This window comes from Hylobates moloch, unplaced genomic scaffold, assembly GCF_009828535.3.
Source record: "Hylobates moloch isolate HMO894 unplaced genomic scaffold, HMol_V3 SCAFFOLD_71, whole genome shotgun sequence".
Lineage (NCBI taxonomy): Eukaryota > Metazoa > Chordata > Mammalia > Primates > Hylobatidae > Hylobates > Hylobates moloch.
Window position 1 is genome coordinate 246,964 of NW_026652346.1, and position 25,009 is coordinate 271,972.

General features: G+C 57.6%; 4 protein-coding genes across 13 annotated transcripts in view; 2 read left to right on the forward strand and 2 right to left on the reverse strand.

Moving 5' to 3' along the window:
• LOC116463836 (thyroid receptor-interacting protein 6) overlaps positions 1 to 478 on the forward strand; it is a 7,574-nt gene extending 7,096 nt beyond the window's left edge. The window contains exon 5 of the mRNA XM_058434871.1: positions 124 to 478. Within this exon, the coding sequence (XP_058290854.1) occupies positions 124 to 327 (204 nt within the window). The 3' untranslated portion in view covers positions 328 to 478. The remainder of the gene's footprint in view (positions 1 to 123) is intronic.
• A 1,904-nt stretch (positions 479 to 2,382) lies between these two features.
• LOC116463847 (serrate RNA effector molecule homolog) lies at positions 2,383 to 15,588 on the forward strand. Of its 3 annotated transcripts, none has more exons than XM_058434874.1 (20): positions 2,383 to 2,475; positions 2,592 to 2,731; positions 8,207 to 8,335; positions 8,584 to 8,730; positions 8,982 to 9,170; positions 11,004 to 11,173; positions 11,302 to 11,486; positions 11,690 to 11,788; positions 11,873 to 11,990; positions 12,166 to 12,323; positions 12,656 to 12,717; positions 12,818 to 12,896; positions 13,195 to 13,383; positions 13,744 to 13,917; positions 13,996 to 14,149; positions 14,269 to 14,462; positions 14,626 to 14,782; positions 14,965 to 15,066; positions 15,180 to 15,306; positions 15,397 to 15,588. In XM_058434874.1, the coding sequence occupies exons 1-20, from the start codon at positions 2,473 to 2,475 to the stop codon at positions 15,470 to 15,472; spliced, it is 2,652 nt and encodes an 883-aa protein (XP_058290857.1). In that variant the 5' UTR covers positions 2,383 to 2,472; the 3' UTR covers positions 15,473 to 15,588. The 3 variants fall into 3 exon arrangements, with proteins under 3 accessions (XP_058290857.1, XP_058290858.1, XP_058290859.1); XM_058434875.1 differs by having other exon boundaries at positions 14,977 to 15,066; XM_058434876.1 differs by having other exon boundaries at positions 12,169 to 12,323; positions 14,977 to 15,066.
• A 23-nt stretch (positions 15,589 to 15,611) lies between these two features.
• LOC116463851 (inactive Ufm1-specific protease 1) lies at positions 15,612 to 16,210 on the reverse strand. The gene has a single exon (XM_032147129.2). The coding sequence runs from the start codon at positions 16,193 to 16,195 to the stop codon at positions 15,767 to 15,769; it is 429 nt and encodes a 142-aa protein (XP_032003020.1). The 5' UTR covers positions 16,196 to 16,210; the 3' UTR covers positions 15,612 to 15,766.
• Positions 16,211 to 16,236: 26 nt separating this feature from the next.
• On the reverse strand, positions 16,237 to 23,890 carry LOC116463849 (acetylcholinesterase-like). Of its 8 annotated transcripts, none has more exons than XM_032147122.2 (5): positions 23,469 to 23,890; positions 20,078 to 21,168; positions 19,247 to 19,731; positions 18,051 to 18,220; positions 16,237 to 17,215 (listed from the first exon to the last, which is right to left on the reverse strand). In XM_032147122.2, exons 1-5 carry the CDS (start codon positions 23,644 to 23,646, stop codon positions 17,094 to 17,096), a joined length of 2,046 nt encoding a protein of 681 aa, XP_032003013.1. In that variant the 5' UTR covers positions 23,647 to 23,890; the 3' UTR covers positions 16,237 to 17,093. The 8 variants fall into 8 exon arrangements, with proteins under 8 accessions (XP_032003013.1, XP_058290864.1, XP_058290862.1 ...); XM_058434881.1 differs by lacking the exon at positions 23,469 to 23,890 and adding an exon at positions 23,170 to 23,231 and having other exon boundaries at positions 16,871 to 17,215; positions 20,078 to 21,165; XM_058434879.1 differs by lacking the exon at positions 23,469 to 23,890 and adding an exon at positions 22,977 to 23,038 and having other exon boundaries at positions 16,871 to 17,215; positions 20,078 to 21,165.
• Between the last annotated feature and the right edge of the window lie 1,119 nt (positions 23,891 to 25,009).

A 25,009-nucleotide genomic window follows, 5' to 3' on the forward strand; every position in this document is an offset into this window, starting at 1 on the left:
GAGTAGCTGGGATTACAGGTGCTGGCCACCATGCCTGTCTAAGTTTTGTATTTTTAGTAGAGACAGGGTTTCACCATATTGGCCAGGCTGGTCTTGAACTCGTGACCTTGTGATCCGCCTGCCTCGGCTTCTCAAAGTGCTGGGATTACAGGCATGAGCCATGGCGCCCGGCCAATTGTTGCTTCTTTTCAACAGGAGTGTGGGCTGCTGCTCTCCTCTGAGGGCGAGTGTCAGGGCTGCTACCCGCTGGATGGGCACATCTTGTGCAAGGCCTGCAGCGCCTGGCGCATCCAGGAGCTCTCAGCCACCGTCACCACTGACTGCTGAGTCTTCCTAGAAGTACCTGCTGGGTTCTCAGTTCCAGTTCCCATCCTTCGATTGATCACTCTCCCTGATATCCACCTGTATGACTTCGTCACCAAATGCTGTCTCCTCTTTCTCCAATCAAGAAATAATAATCCCTCGAGTTTACAAAACACTTCCAAGTCTGTTGTCTCATCTGATTCTCCCAGTAGCCCATTACAAGCCCAGTCGTTGTTACTGCCTGCATTTTTTTTTTTGTTTTTTTGAGACAGAGTCTGGCTCTGTCACCCAGGCTGGAATGCAGTGGCGCCATCTCAGCTCACTGCAACCTCTGCCTCCTGGGTTCAAGTGATTCTCTTGCCTCAGCCTCCTGAGTAGCTGGGATTACAGGCGCCTGCCACCACGCCCAGCTAATTTTTGTATTTTTAGTAGAGACGGGATTTCACCATGTTGGTCAGGCTGGTCTTGAACTCCTGACCTCAAGTGATCTGCCCACTTCACCCAACCAAAGTGCTGGGATTACAGGCGTGAGCCACCGCCCCTGGCCACTGTCTGCAGTTTTACATGTGAGGATATCAGAGCTGAGAGGTGACTCCCCCAGATTGCATGGTTCTTAAATGGTGGAACCTGAGTCTTTTTGACTCAGGTCCAGTTTTTTTTGACAACTCTTGTAATCTGTCACTACCCTCCTCTGAGTGCTGGGAGCAAGCATGCCTCAGGGAGGAGGCAAGATTTCCTCTATGTATCTATTTTGAGACAGGGCCTCACTCTGTTCCCCAGGCTAGAGTACAGTGGTGCAATCAAGGCTCACTGCAGCCCTGAACTCCTGGGCTCAAACAGTCCTCCTGGCTTCGCCTCCCCAGTAGCTAGGACCACAGGGGCATCCCACCAAGCCCAGTTATTATTTTTTTGTGTGTAGATGGGATCTTGCTATGTTGCCCAGGCTAGTCCTGAACTCTTGGGCTCAAGTCCTCCCTCCTCGACCTTCCCAAGTGCTGGGATCACAGGTGTGAGCCAATGTGCCTGGCCCTAAATATTCTGTAAAGGGGTCTTGGTATGTTGCCCAGGCAGGTCTCCAACTCCTGGGCTCAAGTGATCCTCCCACGTCGGCCTCCCAAAGCGCTGAGATTGCAGGCGTGAGCCACCTCAGCTGGCCTTCCTATTAAGGCTCACACTCAATTCACCGAGAGGGGCCTTGGTGTTACTCCGGGGGGGTGGTAATCCATTGAATCTGGGCGGTCCATACTGTTTAGGGCGTTAACTTACAGCCTATTTCATCAAAGTACTGAGCGGGGTTAAAACTGAGATCTGCCAATTTTACTTAAAGATGGGGCGTCTTTGTCGAGGAAAAGCAGGAACGGCGGACTGTGCATTTAGTGCGCACTGTGGCACCCAATTTTGGCTGGGTATTTGGAGCAGAAAATGGTGGGATACGATGCTTTAAAATGGTTGCTTCCATCTTCCATCCCCTAAACGCCTGCGCTTCCCAAGCCCACGCCCTGCCCGAGGAGGGTACGAAATCACCTACGGTGAGGTCAGGAGGCCCGCGGGGGGAACACGGCTGGATGACAACTGGCTTAGAACCCCGACACATGTGGGGTCGCCCGACCCTCGACTGCCGCTCTCCCTTCCCGCCCACAGGGCTCGTTCGCCCCCCGAGGCCGCGCTTGGCTCAGCCGAGGTCCCGTAGTTCCTAACGCTCGAGCCGTATCGTCTCGAAAACCCGCGCGAGACTTGCGAGATCCCCGCCCCTTTCCCATCACGCCCTGCTCTCCCCACCCTCGGGCTCTGTTTATTAGTTCCACTTCCGGCCGCGAGGGTGGAGCTTTGTGCCTCGGAGGCGTGGGTGACGCAGGCGCAGCGCGAGTCGCGCGCGCTACCGCCCATCCTAGGTTGTCCCACTTTTGTTCCCCTCTCTTCGGCCCTCTACCTAAGAGCTCCGTCTCCGTCTCGCCCTCCTCGAAGTCCTCGTCGCGCGCCCGCGACCCAGGTCGCCCTGAAATCCAGCCCGTCCAAGCGCGAGTCCAACGGCCGCGGCCGCTCCAAGGTGGGGGAGGGGAGGAGCCTGGGGGACCCTGCTGGGGCAGGAGAGGAACCGGGGTCCACGGGGGCGGGCGCGGAGAATCTCGGGGCGAGTGGAGGCGTTGGAGCCGCGTCCTCAGGCCCAGGATGGTGGGCGCCGCGGAAGGCTGGCCTTGGGAGGGAAGCGGGCGAGGTGCCCACGAGGGACGGTCCCTTCCTCAGCTCGTCCTTTTACACCACTCCGACCGCCCCTCCCCGGTCCCCAGGCCCCCTCAGACCGTGCCATGGGTGACAGTGATGACGAGTACGATCGAAGGCGCAGGGACAAGTTCAGAAGAGAGCGCAGCGACTACGATCGTTCCCGCGAGAGAGATGAAAGACGTCGAGGGGACGATTGGAATGACAGGTGAGCCGTTTTTAACTTCATCTTGTCCCCGTTTCATACCGTTTCACTCCACCCGCGTCGCTTTTCTTTTCCCCCCTTGTAATTTTTATGAGGGCGAACCCTATGAAATTGCTCACTGGACCGTTTCCTGTGGTTCAGCCTATTTGCTGTTGGTCAAATAACTAGCTGTGGCTTGGTTTTTGAAATTCTCTGCAGATCAGAGCTATAGAGCTAAGAGTTTGAGTATGAAGAAGTTTATACATGCACGAAAAGCGTGCTTTTTTGCTTTTTTTAGCTTTGTTGTTGAGATGGGGTCTTGTTCTGCTGCCCTGGCTGGAGGGCATTGATGCAGTCATAGCAGCCTCCACCTCCTGGGCTCAACCGATCCTCCCGCCTCAGCCTCCTGAGAAGTTGGGACTACAGGGGGAGGCCATCACGCCCAGCTAACGTTTAGAAATTATTATTATTATTATTTAGAGACAGAGTCTTGTTCTGTTGCCCAGGCTGGAGTGCAGTGGCACAATCTTGGCTCACTGCAACCTCCGCCTCTGGGGTTCAAGTAATTCTCCTGCCTCAGCCTCCTGAGTAGCTGGGATTACAGGCACCTACCACCACGCCCATCTAATTTTTGTATTTTTAATAGAGACGGGGTTTCACCATGTTGGCCAGGCTGGTTTGGAACTCTTGACTTTAGGTGATCCGCCCAGCTCGACCTCCCAAAGTGCTGGGATTACAGGCGTGAGCCAGTGCCTGGTCTAAAATTATTTTTTGTAGAGACAGGGTCTTGCTCTGTTGCCCAGGTTGTAAATTATAGTTTAGGAAGATTGCTTCAGAAAAATAATAATATAGAGTTGATCTGACTGGAGAGGTTGTCAGATTATTTCCCTGACAATACATGATTAGGTTTCTTGTCACTGTTTTGCCTAAAATCTCAGAGTTCATAGGGCAGTGCTGATTGGATTAATTGGTTATAAGATGTGGTTATTGACCTTAGGGTGTTACAGTGTGGGCTTGGCATGGGGGATCAGAATGGCCATGGATGTATTCTGTAAATGAGTGTATATAATGGAAGTTATAAAGAGGGTAAGCATTGAGGGAACAGATCTCTAAAAGAGGGGAGCGGTGCTGGAGTTCATGTGTCAGGGACCCACTGGAAAGTGACACTTAGCTAGACTTGGAAATATCAGTGGGAATTCCCTGGACACAAGTGACATGAACAGCTTGGAGTTGTGGACATAACGTGTGCTTTTAGCATATTCTAGTTTGGTTAGAGTCCTGTTTCTCAGGATGTCCACAGACCATAGGGGTCTCTGAGGCTAAAATTAGTTTTTGTGGTAATGTTTACGTATTATTGCCATTTCCACTGATGGTGCCATAGCAATGATGGGTAAAACTGTTGATGCTTTACCAAACATCAAGGCAGTGACAGCAAAGAGTTAAAAAAAAAAAAAGCCAGCCGGGCGCAGTGGCTCACACTTGTAATCCCAGCACTTTGGGAGGCCGAGACGATCAAGAGATTGAGATCATCCTGGCCAAAATTGTGAAACCCCGTCTCTACTAAAAATACAAAAGTTAGCCAAGCATGGTGGTGCGCGCCTGTAGTCCCAGCTACTCGGGAGGCTGAGACAGGAGAATTGCTTGAACCCAGGAGGCAGAGGTTGTAGTCAGCTGAGATCACACTCCTGCACTCCTGCCTGGCGACAGAGCAAGACTCCGTCTCAAAAAACAAAAAGCAAAACAAAAAAAAGCCAGTTCCGTCAATGGTTCTTGATGAAAGAGTAAAACATTTAAATTTGATTAAATTGGAATCTTCACTGTACATCTTTTTTTTGACACAGAATCTTGCTCTGTCGCCCAGGCTGGAGTGCAGTGGGGCGATCTCAGCTCACTGCAACCTCCACCTCCCGGGTTCAAGCGATTCTCCTGCCTCAGCCTCCCGAGTTGCTGGGATTACAGGTGCGTGCCGCTATGCCTGGCTAATTTTTGTATTTTTAGTAGAGATGGGGTTTCACCATGTTTGCTGGTCTTGAACTCCTGACCTCAAGTGATCCACCCGCTTCGACCTCTCAAAGTTCTGGGATTACAGGCCTGCGTTAGTTGTCTTGAGCAAGAGTATGCATGTGATTGAGTGAGCTGAACTAACAGCTTTTTTCCATGGGATGTTATTTTTACTTGAATGATTGACAAACAGTGATTGTTCATACTTGGGTATTTGGCAGACATCTTGAAAATGAACTGAGAACCTGTTACTTCCGTGTAAGCTGTCGGTATTTGTTGCCAGTGATGAAGTAGAACTTTCCAGTGAAAATTAAAATTTTGGGCCAGCACAGTGGCTCATGCCTGTAATCCCAACACTTTGGGAGGTGAAGGTGGGTGGATTGCTTGAGCCCAGGAATTTGAGACCAACCTGGGCAATGTGGTGAAACCTGTCTGTACAAAAAAATACAAAAATTAGCTGGGGGTGGTGGCACATGCTTGTAGTCCCGGCTACTCAGGAGGCTAAGGTGGGAGGATGGCTTGAGCCTGGGAGGTGGAGGTGGGAGTGAGCCTTGATGGCACCACTGCACTCCAACCTGGGCAACAGAGAGATAACCTGTCAAAAAAAAAAAAAAAGGAAATTAAAATTTTGGAAAACTTGTACTAATGTGAGCTTGACAGCTTCCCATTAAGTAAAGACTTTCTTGGTGAGATAGGCAGTGATGCTGATGAATACATTTTGATATTGTGTGAGACACAAGGTCCATTGAAAGGGAAAGATAGAACAGGGGATTTTAATGTAGCAGAGAAAGAAATATTCACTGATATTATTTCAGATTGAAGGTTCTAACTAGCCTGTGAGAAACTACTTCCTTCTTGGACAAGGTAGCATAATGAAAAGAAAAAAAACCTACCTCTTGTTGAATTTTGGGTAGTATCCAAAATGAATACCTACAGTTAATCTGAAAAGGCTTTTCCAACTCCTTATCAGCGTGAGGCCTGATTTTCTGGTTTTTTTTTTTTTTTTGAGACGGGGTCTTACTCTGTTGCCCAGGTTGGAGTGCAGTGGCACGATCATGGCCACAGGTCACTGCAGCCTTGACTTCCCCAGGCTTAGATGATCCTCTCACCTCAGCCTCCTGATTAGCTGGGACTACAGGTGTATGCCATCACACCCAGCTAATTTTTTTTCTTTCTTTCTTTTTTTTTGAGATGGAGTCTCACTCTGTTGCCCAGGCTGGAATATAGTGGCGTGATCTGGGCTCACTGCAACCTCCGCCTCCCGGGTTCAAACGATTCTCCCGCCTCAGCCTCCCGAGTAGTTGGGATTACAGGTGCCTGCCACCACGCCCGGTTAATTTTTGTGTATTTACCAGAGACAGAGTTTTGCCATGTTGGCCAGGCTGGTCTCAAACTTCTGACCTCAAGTAATCTGCCCGCCTTGGCCTCCCAAAGTGCTAGGATTACAGGCGTGAGCCACCACTTCCAGCCAGCCAGCTAAGTTTTGTATTTTTAGTAGAAAGGTGGTTTCACCATGTTGCCCCAGCCTGGTCTTGAACTCCAGGGCTCAAACAGTCCACCTGCTTTGGCCTCCCAAAGTGCTAGCATTCATTACAGATGTCAGCCACCATGCCCGGCCTGCCTCATTTTTCAAGCAGAACAAAATATCTCAACAGATTCAGTGTAGAAGCTATCCTCTACAAAGCCAGAACTTGGAGAGATTGGTGACAATGTAAAAACAATGCCACTTTTTCTCACCAAAATTTTTCTGGAAAACCATTTTTCATAAAAACATGTAATCTGTTTCATCTTACTGTGTAATTTAAAAATGAAAGTTTTGGAACATTTTGTTGTAATTTTGAATATAGTAAGTATTGATAGATATAACCCACATAAGCAGAAACTCTTTGGTGTCCTCAGTCATTTTTAAGAGTATTAAGGGGCCGAGGCAGGAGAATTGCCTGAGCCCAGGAGGTGGAGGCTGTAGTGAGCCGAGAGTGAGATTGTGCTGCTGCACTCCAGCCTGAGCGACAGAGTGGGACTGTCTCCAAAAAAAAAAAAAAGAAGAAGAAGAAGAAGAAGATGAGGATGGGGGAGGCGGGTGATTGGTTGGGAGGTTGGTGGTGACTGGTGGGAAGGCTGGTGACTGGTCGAGAGGCTGGAATGACAGCCAGGAGCCCAAGTTAAAACAACAGTGTTGCTTACTGGCATGGAACTAAGGGTGTGATGTGATGAGACTTGTGTTTGAGGAAGGTCCGCCTGCCAGTGGGGAGACAGAAGCGAGAGACCAGAAGCAGGCGGGCAGCCAGGGCTGCAGGAGCCACACTGGCCAAGGACAAGGACTAGGACGGTGTGTGGGGATGGCAGAGAGTGGGACAGCTTTGATAGGCTTTGAGGCAGAGGATTAGCAGGAGCAGTAATTAGCGGTGAGGGTAGTGAATGACAGCTGGGGAGAGATGCTGTTCCGTTGATACAGCAGAGTGGGGAGCGGGGGGAGGAAAAGACATTTGGCCCATAGTGGTGGGATGAATAGGCTTGATTCTTTTTTCTTTTCTTTTTTTTTCGGGGGGGACAGAGTCTTGCTCTGTCACCCAGGCTGGAGTGCAGTGGCGTGATCTCGGCTCACTGCAAGCTCCGCCTCTCGGGTCCACACCATTCTCCTGCCTCAGCCTCCTGAGCAGCTGGGAATACAGGCACCCGCCACCATGCTTGGCTAATTTTTTTGGTATTTTTAGTAGAGATTGGGTTTCACCGTGTTAGCCAGGATGGTCTCGATCTCCTGACCTCGTGATCAGCCGCCTTGGCCTCCCGAAGTGCTGGGATTACAGGTGTGAGCCACCGCGCCCGGCTGAATAGGCTTGATTCTGACAGGTTGAATTTGAGGGGGTGATGGACTTCTATTAGGAGATGATTTTTAAAAAGTTTTTTGTTTTATTTTTTAGAGACAGGGTCTCCCTCTGTCACCCGGGCTGAGTGCACTGGTGCAGTCGAAGCTTGCTGCAGCCCCGACCTCCTGCCCGTAAGCGGGCCTGTAGCAGGGGTGATTCATGTGGGTCTGGAGCTCAGGCGGAAGGCCAGGCTGGGAGAAGAGTTGGAGAACCATCAGTTCTTGGGTATTGGCTGAACTCATGGAGAGTTAGACAAGAATCTTTGTTTTGTTTTGTTTTGAGACAGGGTCTCTGTTGCCAAGGCTGGAGTGCAGTGGCTTGCCCTGACTAGAGAAAAATCTTTTTCTGTTAGGAGTGAAGTTTTATAATTGTAGGCTTTTTAGTCTGGTAGCTCAGAGTGGAAGAACGGCCTGTTTAGGAGTGTGGCTGTGGCATATCCAGCTGTATCTTTAATTATTGCCTTTTTAAAAAATAAATTTTTTATAGGGATAGGGGTCTCACTATTGCCCAGGCTGGTCTCGAACTCCTGGCCACAAGTGTTCCTCTGCCTTGGCCTCTCAAAAGTGCTTGGATTACAGGCATGAGCCACCGTGCCCGGTCTTTAATCTTTGTTACTTGTTCTTACGGCCAGAGAGTGGGACCGTGGCCGTGAGCGCCGTAGTCGGGGTGAATATCGGGACTATGACCGGAATCGGCGAGAGCGCTTCTCACCACCTCGCCATGAACTCAGCCCGCCACAGAAGCGCATGAGGCGAGACTGGTGAGATGGAGCGGTTTCCCTCTCCTCCCCTTCGCCTCAGTTCCACCTGGGCCTCCCCTTTCTCCCCTCACCTGTGCCTAAATCTTTGTCATTTCCTTTTCTCAGCTTCCCATCACCCATCGTTTCTTTGTCCCTTGAAACCCTTGTCTGGGAGACCATGCTGTGTGTGCCCCCGTCTGTCCATCCTCCTTCATGCTCTGGGGAGGTGACTCCCTTCTCTGCTTTACTTTTGTGTCCCCCACCTTCAGGGATGAGCACAGCTCTGACCCATACCACAGTGGCTATGAGATGCCCTATGCTGGGGGGGGTGGGGGCCCAACTTATGGCCCCCCTCAGCCCTGGGGCCACCCTGATGTCCACATCATGCAGCACCATGTCCTGCCTATCCAGGCCAGGTAAGGGCGGGGCTTCTCAGGAGAAGGGAATTGGTAGGCCTAGGGGATGGATGGGGTTGCTGAAGGCCATGGCTGAAGACAGGGAGTGGGTCAGGCACACAGAGGCATGTCCCTGGGGTGGGGGTGGTAGCTGTTGGGGTTTGGGATGATGTCCATGGTGGACAAAGGAAAGGGGCACCTAGCTACTTTGGCCCCTGTAGCCTCCCACTGTTACCCAACAACCAAGCCTTCCTGACCGGGGTCCCCTCCAGGCTGGGCAGCATTGCAGAGATTGACCTGGGTGTGCCGCCGCCCGTGATGAAGACCTTCAAGGAGTTTCTCCTCTCCCTGGATGACTCGGTGGATGAGACGGAGGCCGTCAAGCGCTATAATGACTATAAGCTGGATTTCCGGAGGCAGCAGATGCAGGATTTCTTCCTGGCGCACAAAGATGAGGAGTGGTGAGTGCCCCTGCTTCCCTGAACCTCTGCCCTGGCATGTCCCCCTGGCCCCACTGGTGGAGCCACAGCCCTGTCCTCTTCCCAGTTTCCCCTGTCCAGAACTTTCTGGGGGCGGGGGTCGGGAAGTATGACAGCATTGGCTGATGGGGTCTCCCCCTCACTTCAGCGACTGCCACGGCCCCCGCCCCGCCCTATCTCCTGTCCTGCTGTCCTCAGAGAGTGGGACACCTCCAGGCAGCAGGCCAGAGCCACTTGGCCCCTTGGGGCAGCAGACAGACTGCTTCCCACTTGTTGGTGTTGGGTCATTGTCATCCCTGATCACCAGGACCCTGTGTGGCTGTGGCATCCTCCTAAAACGACGAGTGAATCCAGACAAGAAAAGCAAAGATCTCAGGGTCGTTTGACAGAAAAAGAATTTTAATTTTTTTTCCTTTTGTGGATGTTTTAATTTTAATCAACCATCTTTTCCCCCCTTCCTGCTCCTCCTCCTCCTCATCCTCTTTCTGCTCCTCCTCCTTGAAAAGAGCCAGAACTGGGAACTACACCCGCTCATCGACGGAGCTCGGAGCAAACCCACCTCCACCCCCACCATACCCAGCCCATACATGAGCCCCTGGGCTGAGCTGCGCGGCCCCGGCCAGGCAGACAGGCAGGGCACTGCTGTGCACAATGCAGCGGTTTAGCTGAATGTGATTGCTCAGGCAGCTAGCCAGTCAGGCCCCACTGCGGAGTCCCGCGGGGCAGGGCATCTCGGCCGGGCGCCCAGCCAGGAGCCAGCCGGTGGCCCACCAGCCAGCATGGGCCTTGGGCACCGCTAGTTAAATCTTGAGCTCTGTTTGACCAAGCGGCCAAGGTAAAGATCCTGGAGGTGATGCCTGCGGCTTTCCTTTCCTCTTCTGCCCCACTCGTGGTTCTGTTCTGTCTTCGCTGTCCCCTCTCTCAAATTGCTCTGTGTCTTTGTCCTAATTTCTCATGCACCTTCATTCTTCTCTGTTCCTGTTCTTGCTCCTTGCCTAACACCACCTTCCTCCCTGTTGGTTTTTTCAGTTTCTCTCTCTGATCTTTAGTTTTTCCCTTTGTTTTCAGTTTCTGGGACTTTCTCACACTCTTTCCTTTCCTCCCTTTCCCCTTTTCCTCATACTCCTCATTTCTTCTGTTTTCCCTCTGAGGTCCTATTTGAAATGTTTTATTTTTCTTCTCCCTAACCTTCCAGCCCTCTCCTCTCTCTCCCCCTGTGGGCAGGACCTGAGGCTCTAAAGGGCACTCCAGTGTCTCCCTTCGGTCTTTCCTGTCCCTTCACCATCTTGCTTATCTTCCCACGGGTGGAGAAAGGTGCCCTGCCTGTGGGCTTTTGCTGTCTGGCCCTCTGTCTTCCACCTCGGGGTGGAGGGAGTTGGCGGGAGCAGTTTTTGAATGACTGCAGTCTGGGGTTGGTGAGGAGAGGGAGGTTCTTCAGGGCCTGCTATTTCCTGAGCCTTTGTCTCTGAAGCTTTGGGAAATGACACCTTTTTACTACGTTAGTGTTTCCCAGAGACTTAAAGTGATAAATCTGCCTCTCCAACCCTGGCGTCCCCCTGTAGTCATTGGTCTTCCCAAATCCAGAGCTCTTAGTTCCTGGTTCTCCCCCAAATCTTCTCAGAACACAACTTCTGGTTCCTTTTGGGGTGTTGGGTGGTTCTAGCGCACCCCTATCCCCTAATCTCTCTGTTTTGATGACCTTTTGTGGGTGTGAGAGGAAGGGGGATATGCCCTGTCTTTCCTGGGCCCCTTCCCACATCCTGGCCTTGGCTTCCAATAACTGTTTTGTCTTTCCCTGCCCCGCTTCATTCCCAGGTTTCGGTCTAAGTACCACCCAGATGAGGTGGGGAAGCGTCGACAGGAGGCCCGGGGGGCCCTGCAAAACCGACTGAGGGTCTTCCTGTCCCTCATGGACACTGGCTGGTTTGATAACCTTCTCCTGGACATAGACAAAGCTGATGCCATTGTCAAGATGCTGGATGCAGGTGTGCGGATTTGGAGGGGTGGCAGGCATCTGGGCCACATGGGGGTGGGGGTGTCTGGGGACCAGGTAGAAGCTGGTTGACAGGAGCCAGGGCCCTGGGGTTGTGACCTCTGTTCCCTTTGTTGGTAGCTGTGATTAAGATGGAAGGAGGCACGGAGAATGATCTCCGCATCCTGGAGCAGGAGGAGGAGGAGGAGCAGGCAGGAAAGCCTGGGGAGCCCGGCAAGAAAGAAGAAGGACGGGCTGGAGCAGGCCTGGGGGACGGGGAGCGCAAAACCAATGACAAGGACGAGAAGAAGGAAGACGTCAAGCAGGTCCGAGCCCTGGATCTCCTAGTGCTGCCCCCGGCAGCCTGGGGGAGGGGGAGGGCACGGGTCCATAGGAGCTAGAAGTAGGGGGCTGTGTTCTGGGAGGGGTGGGGAAAATGAACCTGTGGCCTCAGCTGTGGGGGGTGGGGGACCTCTGATAAAGGTGGGAGGGGAGGTTTGACATCCCCAGTGGTTGTCTCTTACCATAGGCTGAGAATGACAGTTCTAATGATGACAAAACAAAGAAGTCGGAGGGTGACGGGGACAAGGAAGAGAAGAAAGAAGACTCTGAGAAGGAAGCCAAAAAGGTGAGGTGTCTGTGGCCTGGGGTCAGAGTGTTGAGGCTGGGGTCCTGGCACGCTGACTTGTCCCCTCTGCTGTGGCTCGTGCAGAGTAGCAAGAAGCGGAACCGGAAGCACAGCGGGGACGACAGCTTTGACGAGGGCAGCGTGTCGGAGTCCGAGTCGGAGTCAGAGAGCGGCCAGGCTGAGGAGGAGAAGGAGGAGGCCGGTAGGGTTTCTCTTCTGCTTTAAAGTGCATTCTCCTCCTAATGTGGGTGGGGAGGTGAGAGGTTGGCGACATTGACGGGAGGGAGGGTGGCTTTTAGGGGGAAGTTTCTCTATCCTCTCCACCAAAATCAGTAATAAAAACGCACCAACTCCTTCCTACCCCCCTTCCTGCCTAGAAGAAGGGCTCAAGGAGAAGGAGAAGCCCAAGGAAGAAGAATGGGAGAAGCCCAAGGACGCTGCGGGGCTGGAGTGCAAGCCACGGCCGCTGCATAAGACCTGCTCCCTCTTCATGCGCAACATCGCACCCAACATCTCCCGGGCCGAGATCATCTCCGTGAGTGGGGACCCGTGGAGTCAGGGCAGGGCCGATGGAGAAGTGGAGGGCAGAGGGAAGGCAGTGGGGTCCTGCCTGTGACAGATGCCCCCGTTTCACCTGCTAGGGAGGCCCCTTCCCCAGGGCCCATGGCCTCCGAGGACTAGTCCTGATAGCGCCATTGGCTTTCAGGTGCTGGTGTTCTGAAGCCCTTTAGTGGTTTTTCCCTGCCCAAGGATGGGAAGAGTGACAAGGCAGTTAGTCTGTAGGGTTCTGAGGGCAGTGGGGGATTGGAGGAAGAAGCGAATGAATCCTTGAGTCACTACATGGGGCTGGTTTTCTGCTTCTTGCAGCTTTGTAAAAGGTACCCAGGCTTTATGCGGGTGGCGCTCTCAGAGCCCCAGCCAGAGAGGAGGTGAGTAACTCCGTGCGTTGGAGGGAAAAGTGCAGGGCAATGTTAATGGCCAACACCAACTCCCTCGCTTGACTGCGCTAACATTTTCTTTCTTGTGTAGGTTTTTCCGTCGTGGCTGGGTGACCTTCGACCGCAGTGTTAACATTAAAGAGATCTGTTGGAACCTGCAGAACATCCGTGTGAGTGCTGGGGGTGGGACTGTGGGGAAGAGGAAGGGAGACTCTTTGTATCCCACAGGACCTCTGCGTGACTTTGTTCATCTGATAGTCTGGTTGTTCTGCACACTCTTTGACCGTTTTGCCTGCCTACATTGTCTCTGGGCAAGCCTCTAGGGCGTTAGCATGGAGGGGACCTATGTCCCCAGGGAGCTCGCAGTCTGATCAATCGCTGGTGCTCAAGAGGGGAGGGTCTTACAGCTGCTGCTTCCCCGGCAAGTGGGGTAAGTGGGGTAAGCTGCTGATGATGTCTGCCCTCCAGCTCCGGGAGTGTGAGCTGAGCCCTGGTGTGAACAGGGACCTGACCCGGCGCGTTCGCAACATCAACGGCATCACCCAGCACAAGCAGATTGTGCGCAACGACATCAAGCTGGCGGCCAAGCTGATCCACACGCTGGACGACAGGACCCAGCTTTGGGCCTCGGAACCAGGGACGCCTCCCCTGCCAACGGTCAGTGACTCCCCAAAGGACTTTGTCAGAAGTAACTGATAGTGCCTCTTCTGTGGGCACCTCTGACCTCACCTATCTGTAGCCTTGACCCTTTGCACCCACTCGCCTGCTCACTCATTTGCCCCTTTGTGTGTGGGTAGCATCTCCTCCAGCTTCCAGCAGAACTGGGGGGATGCTAGTGATCATTTGTGGCTGGGGTAGAACAAAAGCTAAAATAAAAACAAATCTCAAGGGGGCAAAAGGCGCCAGTTATGTCCGGTGAACTCCTGTCCCCTCGCTGCTCTTTCACTTGTGGAAGGTCTCAGGTTACCTCCCCTAAAGGTCTTTCTCTGCCTTACTTGCTTCTCTTCCTCCCATCAGAGCCTGCCCTCACAAAACCCAATCTTGAAGAATATCACCGACTACCTGATCGAGGAAGTGAGCGCCGAGGAGGAGGAGCTGCTGGGGAGCAGCGGGGGCGCTCCTCCTGAGGAGCCTCCTAAGGAAGGGAACCCGGCAGAGATCAACGTGGAGCGGGATGAGAAGTTGATCAAGGTGCCAGTGGCAGCGCGGGGCACGTGGGGGCTCGGGCGGTGAGGGCAGGTGCTGAACACTCGCATTCACTTCCCTTAGGTCTTGGACAAGCTCCTTCTTTACTTGCGCATCGTGCATTCCTTGGATTATTACAATACCTGTGAGTACCCCAATGAGGATGAGATGCCCAATCGCTGTGGGATCATCCACGTTCGGGGGCCCATGCCACCCAACCGCATCAGTCACGGGGAAGGTGAGCTCCAGGTTCCCCTTTGTCCCCAGCTGCCCCTGGTCTTGGTCCTCCAACCCCTTGCCACCATCCTTCCTTCCGGCTCCCTTCCCAACCTGCCTTCCTCTGTTCCCAAACCACAGTGCTGGAGTGGCAGAAGACGTTTGAGGAGAAGCTCACGCCGTTGCTGAGTGTGCGGGAGTCACTCTCAGAGGAAGAGGCCCAGAAGATGGGGCGCAAAGACCCAGAGCAGGAAGTGGAGAAGTTCGTCACCTCTAACACGCAGGAACTGGGCAAGGATAAGTGGCTGTGTCCTCTCAGTGGCAAGAAATTCAAGGTCTGGGACGTTGGAGAATGGCCGTGCTACGGTGGTGGGAGGTGGGGTTGAGACAGGAAGCCTCACTGCACTGGCCGGCGGGAGCTGGGAATCCTTCCAGGTCGGGCCTGGGAGCGAGGCAACCATTACGTGGCTGTCCTGACCCCCTCCTCTCTCCACCCAGGGTCCTGAGTTTGTGCGCAAACATATCTTCAACAAGCATGCAGAGAAAATTGAGGAAGTGAAAAAGGAGGTCGCGTTTTTTAACAACTTCCTCACTGATGCTAAGCGCCCAGCTCTGCCTGAGATCAAGCCGGCCCAGCCACCTGGCCCTGCCCAGAGTAAGATACGATCCATGAAGGTCGCATGTCCCCTCTCCCTTGACTACCCAGGGACTCCCGTTTCTCTTTAACATGTCACCCTGAGAAGTTTCTGCCCCATTCTCAGGCCATAGCCCTAGAAGTCAATTGTACCCGTATCCCCCTCCCCGCCCCCGCAGTAATTCATGTCCCTGTCCGTGTTGTACTCCCCCCAGGTTTGACCCCGGGACTCCCCTACCCACACCAGACTCCCCAGGGCCTGATGCCCTACGGTCAGCCCCGGCCCCCAATTTTGGGCTATGGAGGTAAGTACAGGAGGGAGATGAAGGGGCTTGGTGAGTGTGTGGCTTTGGGAGAACGAAACAGAGGATGGAGTTGAGGACATAGTTTTGCAACTCAGCGCTGATCTCTGTCATAGCTGGTGCTGTCCGCCCTGCAGTCCCCACAGGAGGCCCTCCATATCCCCACGCCCCGTATGGTGCTGGTCGAGGGAACTACGATGCCTTCCGAGGCCAGGGAGGTTATCCTGGGAAACCTCGCAACAGGTGAGGAGGGCAGAGGCCCAAGTTTTGTTGCCGCCTGCAAACTCCTTTTTGGGAGCCCTCAGCTCTCATCCTTTACCTCTCGCCTCCCAGGATGGTTCGTGGAGACCCAAGGGCCATTGTGGAATATCGGGACCTGGATGCCCCAGACGATGTTGATTTCTTTTGAGCCGTCCCCCGTTCCTCACTCCTGTATCATCCATACTTGTGACTACCTTGTCCCATCAAGCTCTGAGAATTTTTTGTACGATCAGCCTTACTGCCAATAAAAGCACTTCCACAGGGGTCCTGACTCCCGTGTCTTACATACCTCCCCCATCCTTCCAGAGTAACTCCTGAGGTGTTGCTCAGCCCTGCCACTTTTATTATTGATGTCAAAAGTGCCAGGCTCTGCAGGGACACCAGTGGGAGGTACATAGGTGCATGTCTGGGACCCGAGAATCTCAGTTCTGTAACTTCGCCCTCAGTCCAAGGTTCGCTGCTGCTGTTTGGAGCTAAGGCTGGTCAAGCACAGGTTGTAGAAGGAGTTGGGGTCAAAGGCTGCACTCACCTCTTGCCAGCCTACCCACCCAGCAGCCTGTAGTTCACTGGGGCTTTTTGGAGTGCCCCAGTAGTGAGGGTCCAATACCAGGACATAGGCTTCCGTGCCTGACCCGACGCAGACTCCCAGCAAGGCCTTGGACCTGGCATCTGCGTCCCCCCCAACCATGACCGGGCCCCCGCCCCCTGCGAAGTGGGAGTAAAGCCTCTCCAGCTCCCCGTGCAGCCCCGCTCCCCGGGGTACGTGGCAGAGGCGTCCCTGGGACCCTCCAAAGTGAGCGAGGCAGAGGCTGGCCTCCACGCAGCCGATCCAGTCCCGGGAGCCCCGGAAGCCGGGGGGCTTGTCGCCCATGTCCTCCAGGGCCGCCTGTACGGCGGCCAGTCCAGGTACGCCCGCGGGCTGGCCCTCCGGCCACGAGCACAGCGTCTGCAGAGTGCGGTAGCCGCAGCCCCAGCCGCGGTCGTCCAGGCCGTCGCAGCCGTAGTGGTAGTAGAGGTAGTGGCCCGAGAGCAGCGCCAGGCGGGCAGGGCCGCGGCTCGGCGGGGGCAGGCCCACGTGGACGTCCCTCAGCGGCTCCAGGGCGGTGGGCGGGAGCGGAGGTCCCAGGCCAAGCACAGTGTCCTCCTAGCGGCGCGGAGCGACCTCAGGCTCCAACACTTCCTTTCAGCTCCGGGTCTTGGGCCAGCTGCCGCAGGACCGGCGCGCAGACTGGGGACGCGCTCCCCGGGCCTCGTTGATCACCGCAGGCCGCAAGCGGCAGCCACCGAGCGGCACCGACCGAGGGGCTCCCACAATGCTCCGCCGCGTCCCGCCCGGCCCCTCCGCGGTGCCAGCCAGCCTGCCTGCGGGCCTCATTGCGCAGGCGCGAGCTCCGCCCGGCGGGGCAGAGCCGGGGGTTGGCCTTTGCCTTGTGCCCGCCTCGGAGCATGCCTGTTTCTCGCTCTCCAGCCCCGCTCCTGCATAGATTCGGCCCCCGTTATTCCGGCGTTCTGCCCCTACCCCTGGCTCCCTAGTCGCGCATACTCCCGTGGCTGTAACAGTTTATTGGCAGCCCAGAGGGGCGAAGGCACCGCGGGGGAGGGAGCTCAGCCTGAGACATGCAGAGGACCGGGAGCCCCGGGGGACTTCGGGGGTGGGGTGGGGATGGACAGGGTCTGGGGCTCGTCTGTGTTATAGCCCAGCCCTGAAATAAATAGTATATACAGCTAGGGGGCCGGGCGGAACGGGGGTCGTGGGGGTCCCTCCGGGGTCACAGGTCTGAGCAGCGATCCTGCTTGCTGTAGTGGTCGAACTGGTTCTTCCAGTGCACCATGTAGGAGCTCCAGCGGTGGAACTCGGCCTTCCACTGGCGCTCCGCCTCGTCGAGCGTGTCTGCGGCCCGGGCGCCCGGCGAGGCGGGAGGGGAGGACGGCACGAAGAAGGTCGGGGATCGGACATTTGGGCGGGTTGAAGGGGGGGCATGAGTGCAGGGAGGACGCACGGAGAAATGCAGGCGACCACGTGGGACGGTGGCAAGAGGATCAGGAGAATGTGCGAAAGACGAGAGGGAGGATGAGGGCAGAGGCGGGGCCAGAGAAGGGCAGCAGGAAGGAGAGAGGAGGAGAAAAGAATGACCGGAAGACAGGGGGACAGAGGGGACAGGAGGGGGAGGTTGGGGGAAAAAGAAGAGACAGAAATGGTTGACCGTTATAGCCCCAATGGGGAGTGCTACCCAGCCCGGGGCCTCCCTCTTCCCCCCAATGTCAGGCTCAGGTTCCAAAAGATAATTTTATAAAAGAATACTGGCTTTTCCATTTCCATTCAAACAACAAAGGCATGGGGGTCCCTGAGAAGGGTGGGAGGCACGGCCCCCTCCTCCTGCCCTGTCCAGTGTGAGTCTCTTGGTTTGAGGAGGGAGGGGGCACTGGGTCTGAGATCCCTGAGTGGGGCCCTTCCCCACGGTCCGACCACTCATTAGAGGAGGGGCCCCTGTGGCCGTAGGGGAAGAGGCCGTGGTCACAGCCGCAGGAGGTGGGAGAGGAGGAGGAGGAGAAGCTGGTGGAGGAGGAGGAGGGGCAGGGGGAGGCCGGGCCTCGGAGCAGCCTCCCCATGGGTGAAGCCTGGGCAGGTGCTGGGAGCCTCCGAGGCTAGGGGGAGAAGAGAGGGGTTACACCTGGCCGGCTCCCACTCCCCTCCTCCCAGCCGCTGCCCGCTGGCCCCTGCGTACCGGTGGCGCTGAGCAATTTGGGGAGGAAGCGGTTCCAGAAGGCGCAGGCCTGGGCGCGCAGCCCCCGCCGCACCTCCAGCGGCCGCAGGTCCAGACTCACGTACTGCTGAGCTCCCGCCGTGTACGGGGGCCATTGCGGGGCCTTGGGGTCTCGGGGCTCATTGGGGTCCCTGCGGAAGGAAGGGAAGGCTCAGTCCAGACGGGCGGTGGGAGGAGGTGGCCCGCAACTCCACGGGACCCCGGACTCTTCAGCTCTGCGGAGAGCCCCAGAGAGCCCGTCGCCACCCTCCCACCACCAAGTCACTCCTTTCCCTTCTCCAATGTGCCCGGTCATCAGAGTCTTCCCTTCCTCATGCGCTCTCTGTCTCCTTCCGTTTCCCTCAGCTTTTCTGTTCCATCTTTGTTTCTCTCACTAAAAAAATGGCTAGGATGTCTTGAGCCCTTCCTAAGTAACCAGGACAGGTCCTATGTCTACGAACATCACATTTTTTAACAACACCCATCCGATGCTAGATTTCATTGTCCTCTTCTTGATCCAGGTAAACTAGTGTGTGTGTGAGAGAATGTGTCACTGCTAGTGACATCACTGGTTAGACTTAATCCAGCTCCAACTCCTTTGTCTTGGTCTCCCGTCTTTTTTTTTTTTTTTTTTTTTTCCCAGAGATAGGGCTGCTCAGGCTGGAGTGCAGTGGTGCCATCATAGCTCACTGCAGCCTCAACCTCTCAGGCTCAATCAATCCTCCTGCCTCACCTTCCCAAGTAGCTGGGACTACAGGCAAGAGCCACCGTGCCTGGCTAAGTTTTGTATTTTTTTTTCTTTTTAAGAGTCGGGGTCTTGTTATGTTGTCCAGTCTGGTCTCAAATTCCTGACCTCAGGGGATCCTACCACCTTGGCCTCCCAAAGGGCTGGAATTACAGGGGTGAGCCACTGTGCCCCGCCCCCTCCATGTCTACCTCGTCTCCTCCTCACTTTCCTTTGCCTCTGTCTCTGTCTCTGCAAGACCCTCTCCACCTTCTCTGTCTCCTTTCTTTTTCTCTCCCCTTTTATCTCCTTTGTGAGCATGTCCCTCTCCGGCTGTTCTATCCTGCCCCTGTCCCACCCGTCCTTTCTGTCTCTGTGTGTCTGCCTCTCTTTGTGTGTCCTCCCGCCCCCGACTCCTGTCCTCCCTAGCCTTCTCCCCCTCTGCACTGCTGACCCTGTGCGGGCAAAGTTGGCCCAGTATCGCATCAGTCGCTGGGCGAAGATTTTCTCCTCCGCCGTGTAGTTTCGAGAGGGGTCCAGGGGGATCCCAAAGATGAACTCGATCTCGTAGCCGTGGGGCACCCCCATCCACAGAGGCCAGGAGAGCGTGGAGGCACGGTGTTCAAAGACGTAGGCGTAGACCCGGGCACCCTGGGCAGCCAGTCGCCCAGCCAGCTGGGCCACGGGGCACACGACATTGTGGTCGCCCACCACATCGCTCAGGGCCTCCCTCAGGCGTGCCGGGTCTTCGGGATGCAGCCAGTCTGTGTAATGCAGGATCACAGCCTCGGCTGCCAGGTCACTTACCTGGGGGACCCCGACCCGCACCCCGGCCAGGAACTCGGCCCGGCTGATGAGAGACTCGTTGTCTTTGCTGAAGCCTGGGGCCCCGTAAACCAGAAAATACGAGCCCTCATCCTTCACCACACCCACCAGCACCTGGGGGTGAGGGAGAGGGGGGTGGGATGGAGCGACAGGCACAGACAGACAAGTAGACAGAAACAGATGGACAGACAAAGAGCCAGAGAGATGAACAGTTACAGACCCGGAACCATGGACAGAGAGAGGACGAGATCAGGGGAGGGACGCAGAGAAAGAGAAAATAGACCCATGGTGGCTTTCCTGTTTGCCCTGCCGACCACCCTGGGATCTGAGCCCTCAGAGACGACTTCTGGGACTTCTGGGAATGGGCCTGGAGAAGCCCTCATGCCTGGGTCCCTGCAGGGAGGGGAGGGACCGTTGGGACCCAGAGGAGCCAGCTTCACGCCGGCTAGCCACTAGTTACCTGCAGGCCGTGGAAGTCTCCCGCATTGATGAGGGCCTCTGGGGTGTCACTGAGAAAGTCTCCATCTACCACAGGCACGAAGGAGAACCGGAAGACGCTTTCTTGAGGAAGCACGTGCCATTCGTGGTTCACCAGGACCTGCGCTGGTCGTGTCCGAAGGCAGGCTACCAGCTCTGTGTCATTCCCACCAGTGCCACCTGGAGGACAGCCCACAAGGTGGGCCAGCTGCGTGGCCCTGCGACGGGCCTCTCCCATGCCCACCGTGGCCCAGGGTCCATTGGGGGCACCGCTCTGCAGCACGGCCCTGTGGAACAGGCCCCGGCTGGGCGGGGACAGCAGGTGCATGCCCACCGAGGCGGCTCCTGCGCTCTCCCCAAACAGCGTCACTGATGTCGGGTCACCCCCGAAGGCTGCCACGTTCTCCTGCACCCACTGCAGGGCCAGCCTCTGATCCAGGAGACCCACATTGCCCGGGGCCTCTCGGCTCCCGGGCAGGGCCAGGAAGCCAAAGGCTCCCACCCGGTAGTTCATGGACACCAGCACAGTCCTCTCGGCCTGTACCAAGAAGCGGCCATCGTACACGTCCAAGGAGGAGGCCCCACTGTAGAAGCCACCCCCATAGATCCAGACGAGGACAGGGGTGGGGGATGTAGGCCGGGGGTATGGTGTCCACACGTTGAGGTACAGGCAGTCCTCGCTCAGCTCACGGTTGGGGTTCCACATCTCGGTGCCCTCAAAACCTGGGTATAGGGTGTCCACATATTGGTAGCAGACACTCTGGAAGGTTGTAGCGTCTACCACCCCTGACCAAGGCTGCTTGGGCTCCGGTGGCAGAAAGCGACGGGGTCCCGTGGGTGGCTCCGCAAAGGGGATGCCCAGGAAAGCAGAGACGGGGCCCCCGGGGGTCTTCAGGCGAATGCCCCGCAGCCGGCCCCCACGCACCGTCACCAGCAGCTCTGCATCCTCCCGGCCCTCAGCCCCCACTCCTCCTCCCAGGAGCCAGAGGAGGAGGAGAAGGAGTGGGGAAGCCAGGGAAGGCGTGTGCAGTAGACACTGCGGGGGCCTCATGGCTGCAGGGCAGGCGGCGTCTGCTGGGAGAAAGAAAGGGAAAGGGTGAAGGGTCCGTCCAGAAGCCAGGAGGGAGGAGATTAGGGCACAGTCGGCCCAAGGGTTATCGCTCAGCTGCAGGGGAGGTGGGGCAGGTTGGCAAAGATGAGGGGAGAGAAGGAGGGAGAGAAGGAGACAGGCAGAGACAAGGACACAGGCCAGCGGGCAGGAGGGGAAAGAGATCGGGCAGACACCCATATCCAGACAAATGCAGGGAACAGAGAGGAGCACCCTCTCTGCCCCGCAGGGGTACACCGCCCTCACCTCTTCCTGGAACTGGGCCGGGCCCAGCTCGTGCAGTGAGGGCACCAGAGGCCTCAGTCCACGCACAGGCCACCCGACAGGGGCGCGGCCTCACGGACGGGCGGCGCCGCTGGGGGAGCTTGCGGCGGCCTGAAGGCGCAGCCCCGCTCTCCTGGGTCGGCCAGACCCGGGGCCCTGGGGGGCGGTGGGCTGGGCATTCAGGGTGTGGAAGCCTCAGGTCCCGGGGTTCCCCAAATCCTGCCTAGTCCACTCCCCACCCAACCCTGCCCCTTCTCATCCAATGTCTGGCACCGAGCGCTGATGCCCGCGGGTTCCCATCAGCTGCGCACGCTCCCAGCCCAGCCCCAGCAAACAGGCTCGCCAGCCCGCGTCCCCCAGGACTCGAGAGCCCCCCATTCGTCTGAAGCTGCCGTGCACGCCGCCGCCGGCGGAGGGCAGTAGAGACCGAGAAAAGGTCGGCGCTCCCCGCCCCGAGCCCGGAGCCGGGAACTTGGGGTGGGGGGCCTGGGGGCTCCAGGGCCTTGCAGAGCCGCCTGAAGGGCGAGCCGGGATGCCTGTGTTCCCGGGGCTCCGGAGATCCCCGGCTGCAGGGGCGGGGGCGCTATTTTGGGGGCAGCAGCTGCTACGGTTCCGGCATCTCCAGCCAAAGGATCAAAATTCCCCGGGTGGGAACTCCCCCCTCTCCCACCGGTCACCCCTCGCCCAGCCCCCGCCACCCTGAGCTGGGGGGTGGTGGTGCTGCTGGAGATTAACTAGGAAACCCGAGTGGCGCTAATTATAACTCGGGGCTTCCGCCGAGCCTCCCCTTCCCAAAAAATAGAGATGGAGTCTCCGCGGGAGGGGGCGTCCTGGGCCTCGGAGGGGGCCTCTGCGGGGCGCTGCGCAGGGGCGCTGGGCTTGTGGCCCTGGGAATGGGGGTGCCCAGCCCGGCGTCGGGAACCTGCGCAACTCGGGTACCGCCCCAATTAGGGGGTGTCTTCCAGTGGCCCCGGACTAGCGAGCGATCGGGGAAGGGGCGCTCGGGGGTCCCCGCGGGAATCGGAGCGCAGAGGCGGCGGCCGTCCCCGCGGGCTCGGGCTCCTGCGTGGGCGTCGGTGAGTGTGAGGCGGCCGGCGAAGAGTTCCGGACGAGTGCGGGGCAGCGGAGGGCCGCGCGGGGCAGGCCCGGGGACGAGGGAGCCGTCCCGTTAGGGGGGCCTGGACCCCTCGGGGAGCGCACGATGCCCCGGACGCGGGCCTTAAGGAGAGTCCCGGGCGGGGAGGGAGACTCACCTGAGGCGGCCGAGCCGGGCCGGGCCGGGCCGCGCCGGGAGCTGGAGGCGGCCGATATTCCCCGGCGCAGGCTGAGCCGACTCTGACAGCCGCCGCCTCCGGCCCCCCGCACACACCCCCTCCGGGCCTCACGGCGCCCTCGCCCGCCCCCGCCCACTGTCTCCGCCCCCGCCCCTCCCCGCTCCTCCGGGCGGCCACCTCCCCTCTCTCTCCCTCCCTTGGAGCGGAGACCCGGAGACCCCGGGGCCCAGACGCACTCCAGTGCCAGACGCCGACCGACAACAGACGCGCAGTGACAGACGCGACCCAAAGACCTGCAGCGGCGGAGTAGACACCCACGTGACAGACAGACGGACAGAACCCCTTGGAGACAGACACGCGCAGACGGACGACCTCATGCAGTGACAGGCACAAACGCAGGGACCGACTTTCACAGACGGACGGACACACTTGGACACCCTGTCGGTCTCGCTCGAGGCTGAAGTTAGCGCAAGGCCAAGGGGCCATGCATCCCCGGCCACGACACAGACGGGTGGCATGGGAGGAGAGGCATGTGGGAGTGTGGCCGAGGACCGTCCCCTTAGGGGTCCAGGTGGCACTGGTGCAGAAAAGGTGACGTGGGACACTCCTGGGGATGAAAGGACACCTGTGGGAATGGAGACGTAAAACGGGATCGCTAGTGGAAATGTAGTGGTGGGGGGGCATGGAGACAGGAGACCCCCGGGGGAGGAAGGGGTGACTTGGGGCACCTGAGAAGGCAGGCCAGCGTGGTAGCACGCGCAAGGCTGCCGGGCGAGGCCGCAGTCCGCGGCGGCAGTGGAAACTTCTGGAACCCCCGCGGGTGGGTCTGTGCTGGTTCCCTGACGGGTGACCTCGGACTTTCGTCACCAGGGTCCGGTCGGGGCATGACATCACCAGGCCTAGCATTCATTGGCCGCGCGGCTGGCAGGTGGGAGCGGCCTGGCCCGGGCGCCCCCGGCCTGCTCCGAGGGGCCTGACCCACGCAGATTGCCCCCCGCCCCGCCCTCCAGGAGGTCACCCGTGTGGACAGGGCTGCTGCAGCGGGGTGCCCACGCCCGAGGTGCAGGCGGCAATACCGCGCGGCGCCTGCTTCTTGGAGGCGGCCGGCTCGGGAGCCCCCGGGCCCCGGCGTGGGAGAGCGGCCGGCGCAGGCCAGCGTCGGGGCGTGCGTGCGCGCGCGCGGCGGTGCGGGGCACGGTGTGGGGTGGGCGCGTGCGCACACGCTCCCTCTGGCCGCGGCGCGCCCCGCAGCGCCCCGCAGCGCCCCGGGCACGCGGGCGCCGCCGCCAGGGACCGCGGGCACCGGGTCTCGGGGCCTCGCAGGGGTTGAATCCGGAGTCTTGCCAGTCCCTGGGCCGCGCGGTTCCCGGCTCTCCAAGCTGGGCGCGCCCCACGCCCGCTCGCCCCACGGGAACCGGGTCCCGCAGGCACGGACACCCGCGCTCCGCTCGCTGGAGACGGCCGCCAGGTGGCGCAAAAAGCAGCCACTCGGGCCTCGGAGGCTGGACTGGGTTGGGGGTGTTGGGGAGGTGAACCCCTCGCTATCTGTGCTCACTGTCTCCGGCTCTCCCCGCCCCAGTCTCAGGCAACCCCAGATCCCCTGCCTGGACACCGAGGCTCCTTGTATCTGGCCTTCAGCGTTCTGGCCGCACTAGTTGAAGGCTCCCCACTGGCCAGACGATGTGCCCTAGTTGAGATCCCTGAAGAGCAGGTGTAAGTGCTGTGCATGGGGGAGGGGACAGGAGGATGGACGGTGGGTGTTGTTGCTGCGGGAGGAATGGATCTGAGGCAGGTTTCTAAGCGTGGTAATTATGAATTATTAAAATGATGGAGTCGCGTGTGGCCCCTAGTGCAGTGCCTGTAATCCCAGCACTCTGGGAGGTCGAGGCAGCAGGATCGCTTCAGTCCAGGAGTTGGAGACCAGCTTGGGCAACATAGCGAGACTCCCTTCTGCCCTAAAAACTAAAATGATGGAAACAAACCATGAACGAGTGCGCTGAGGCCTGCCCCAGTCCTGAGGCTTTAGGGATTTTTGGCCCTGCTAGTGATGAAGGCTTGCCCCTGTCACCCTCCAGACGAGCTGTGCCACGCAGGTGTCACCGAACCTCTGTCGTCACGAGTTTCTAGGCCTGTACAATGAAGATAGGGAGGGCAGGGACAGTTTATCACCAGGGTTATCATTTCCTGGAACTATCCCTCTTTTCACCTTGAGCTCTCAGCAACCTTTGTCAACACAGGCACCTAACCTGTCAAACCAGGAGGCGTTTCC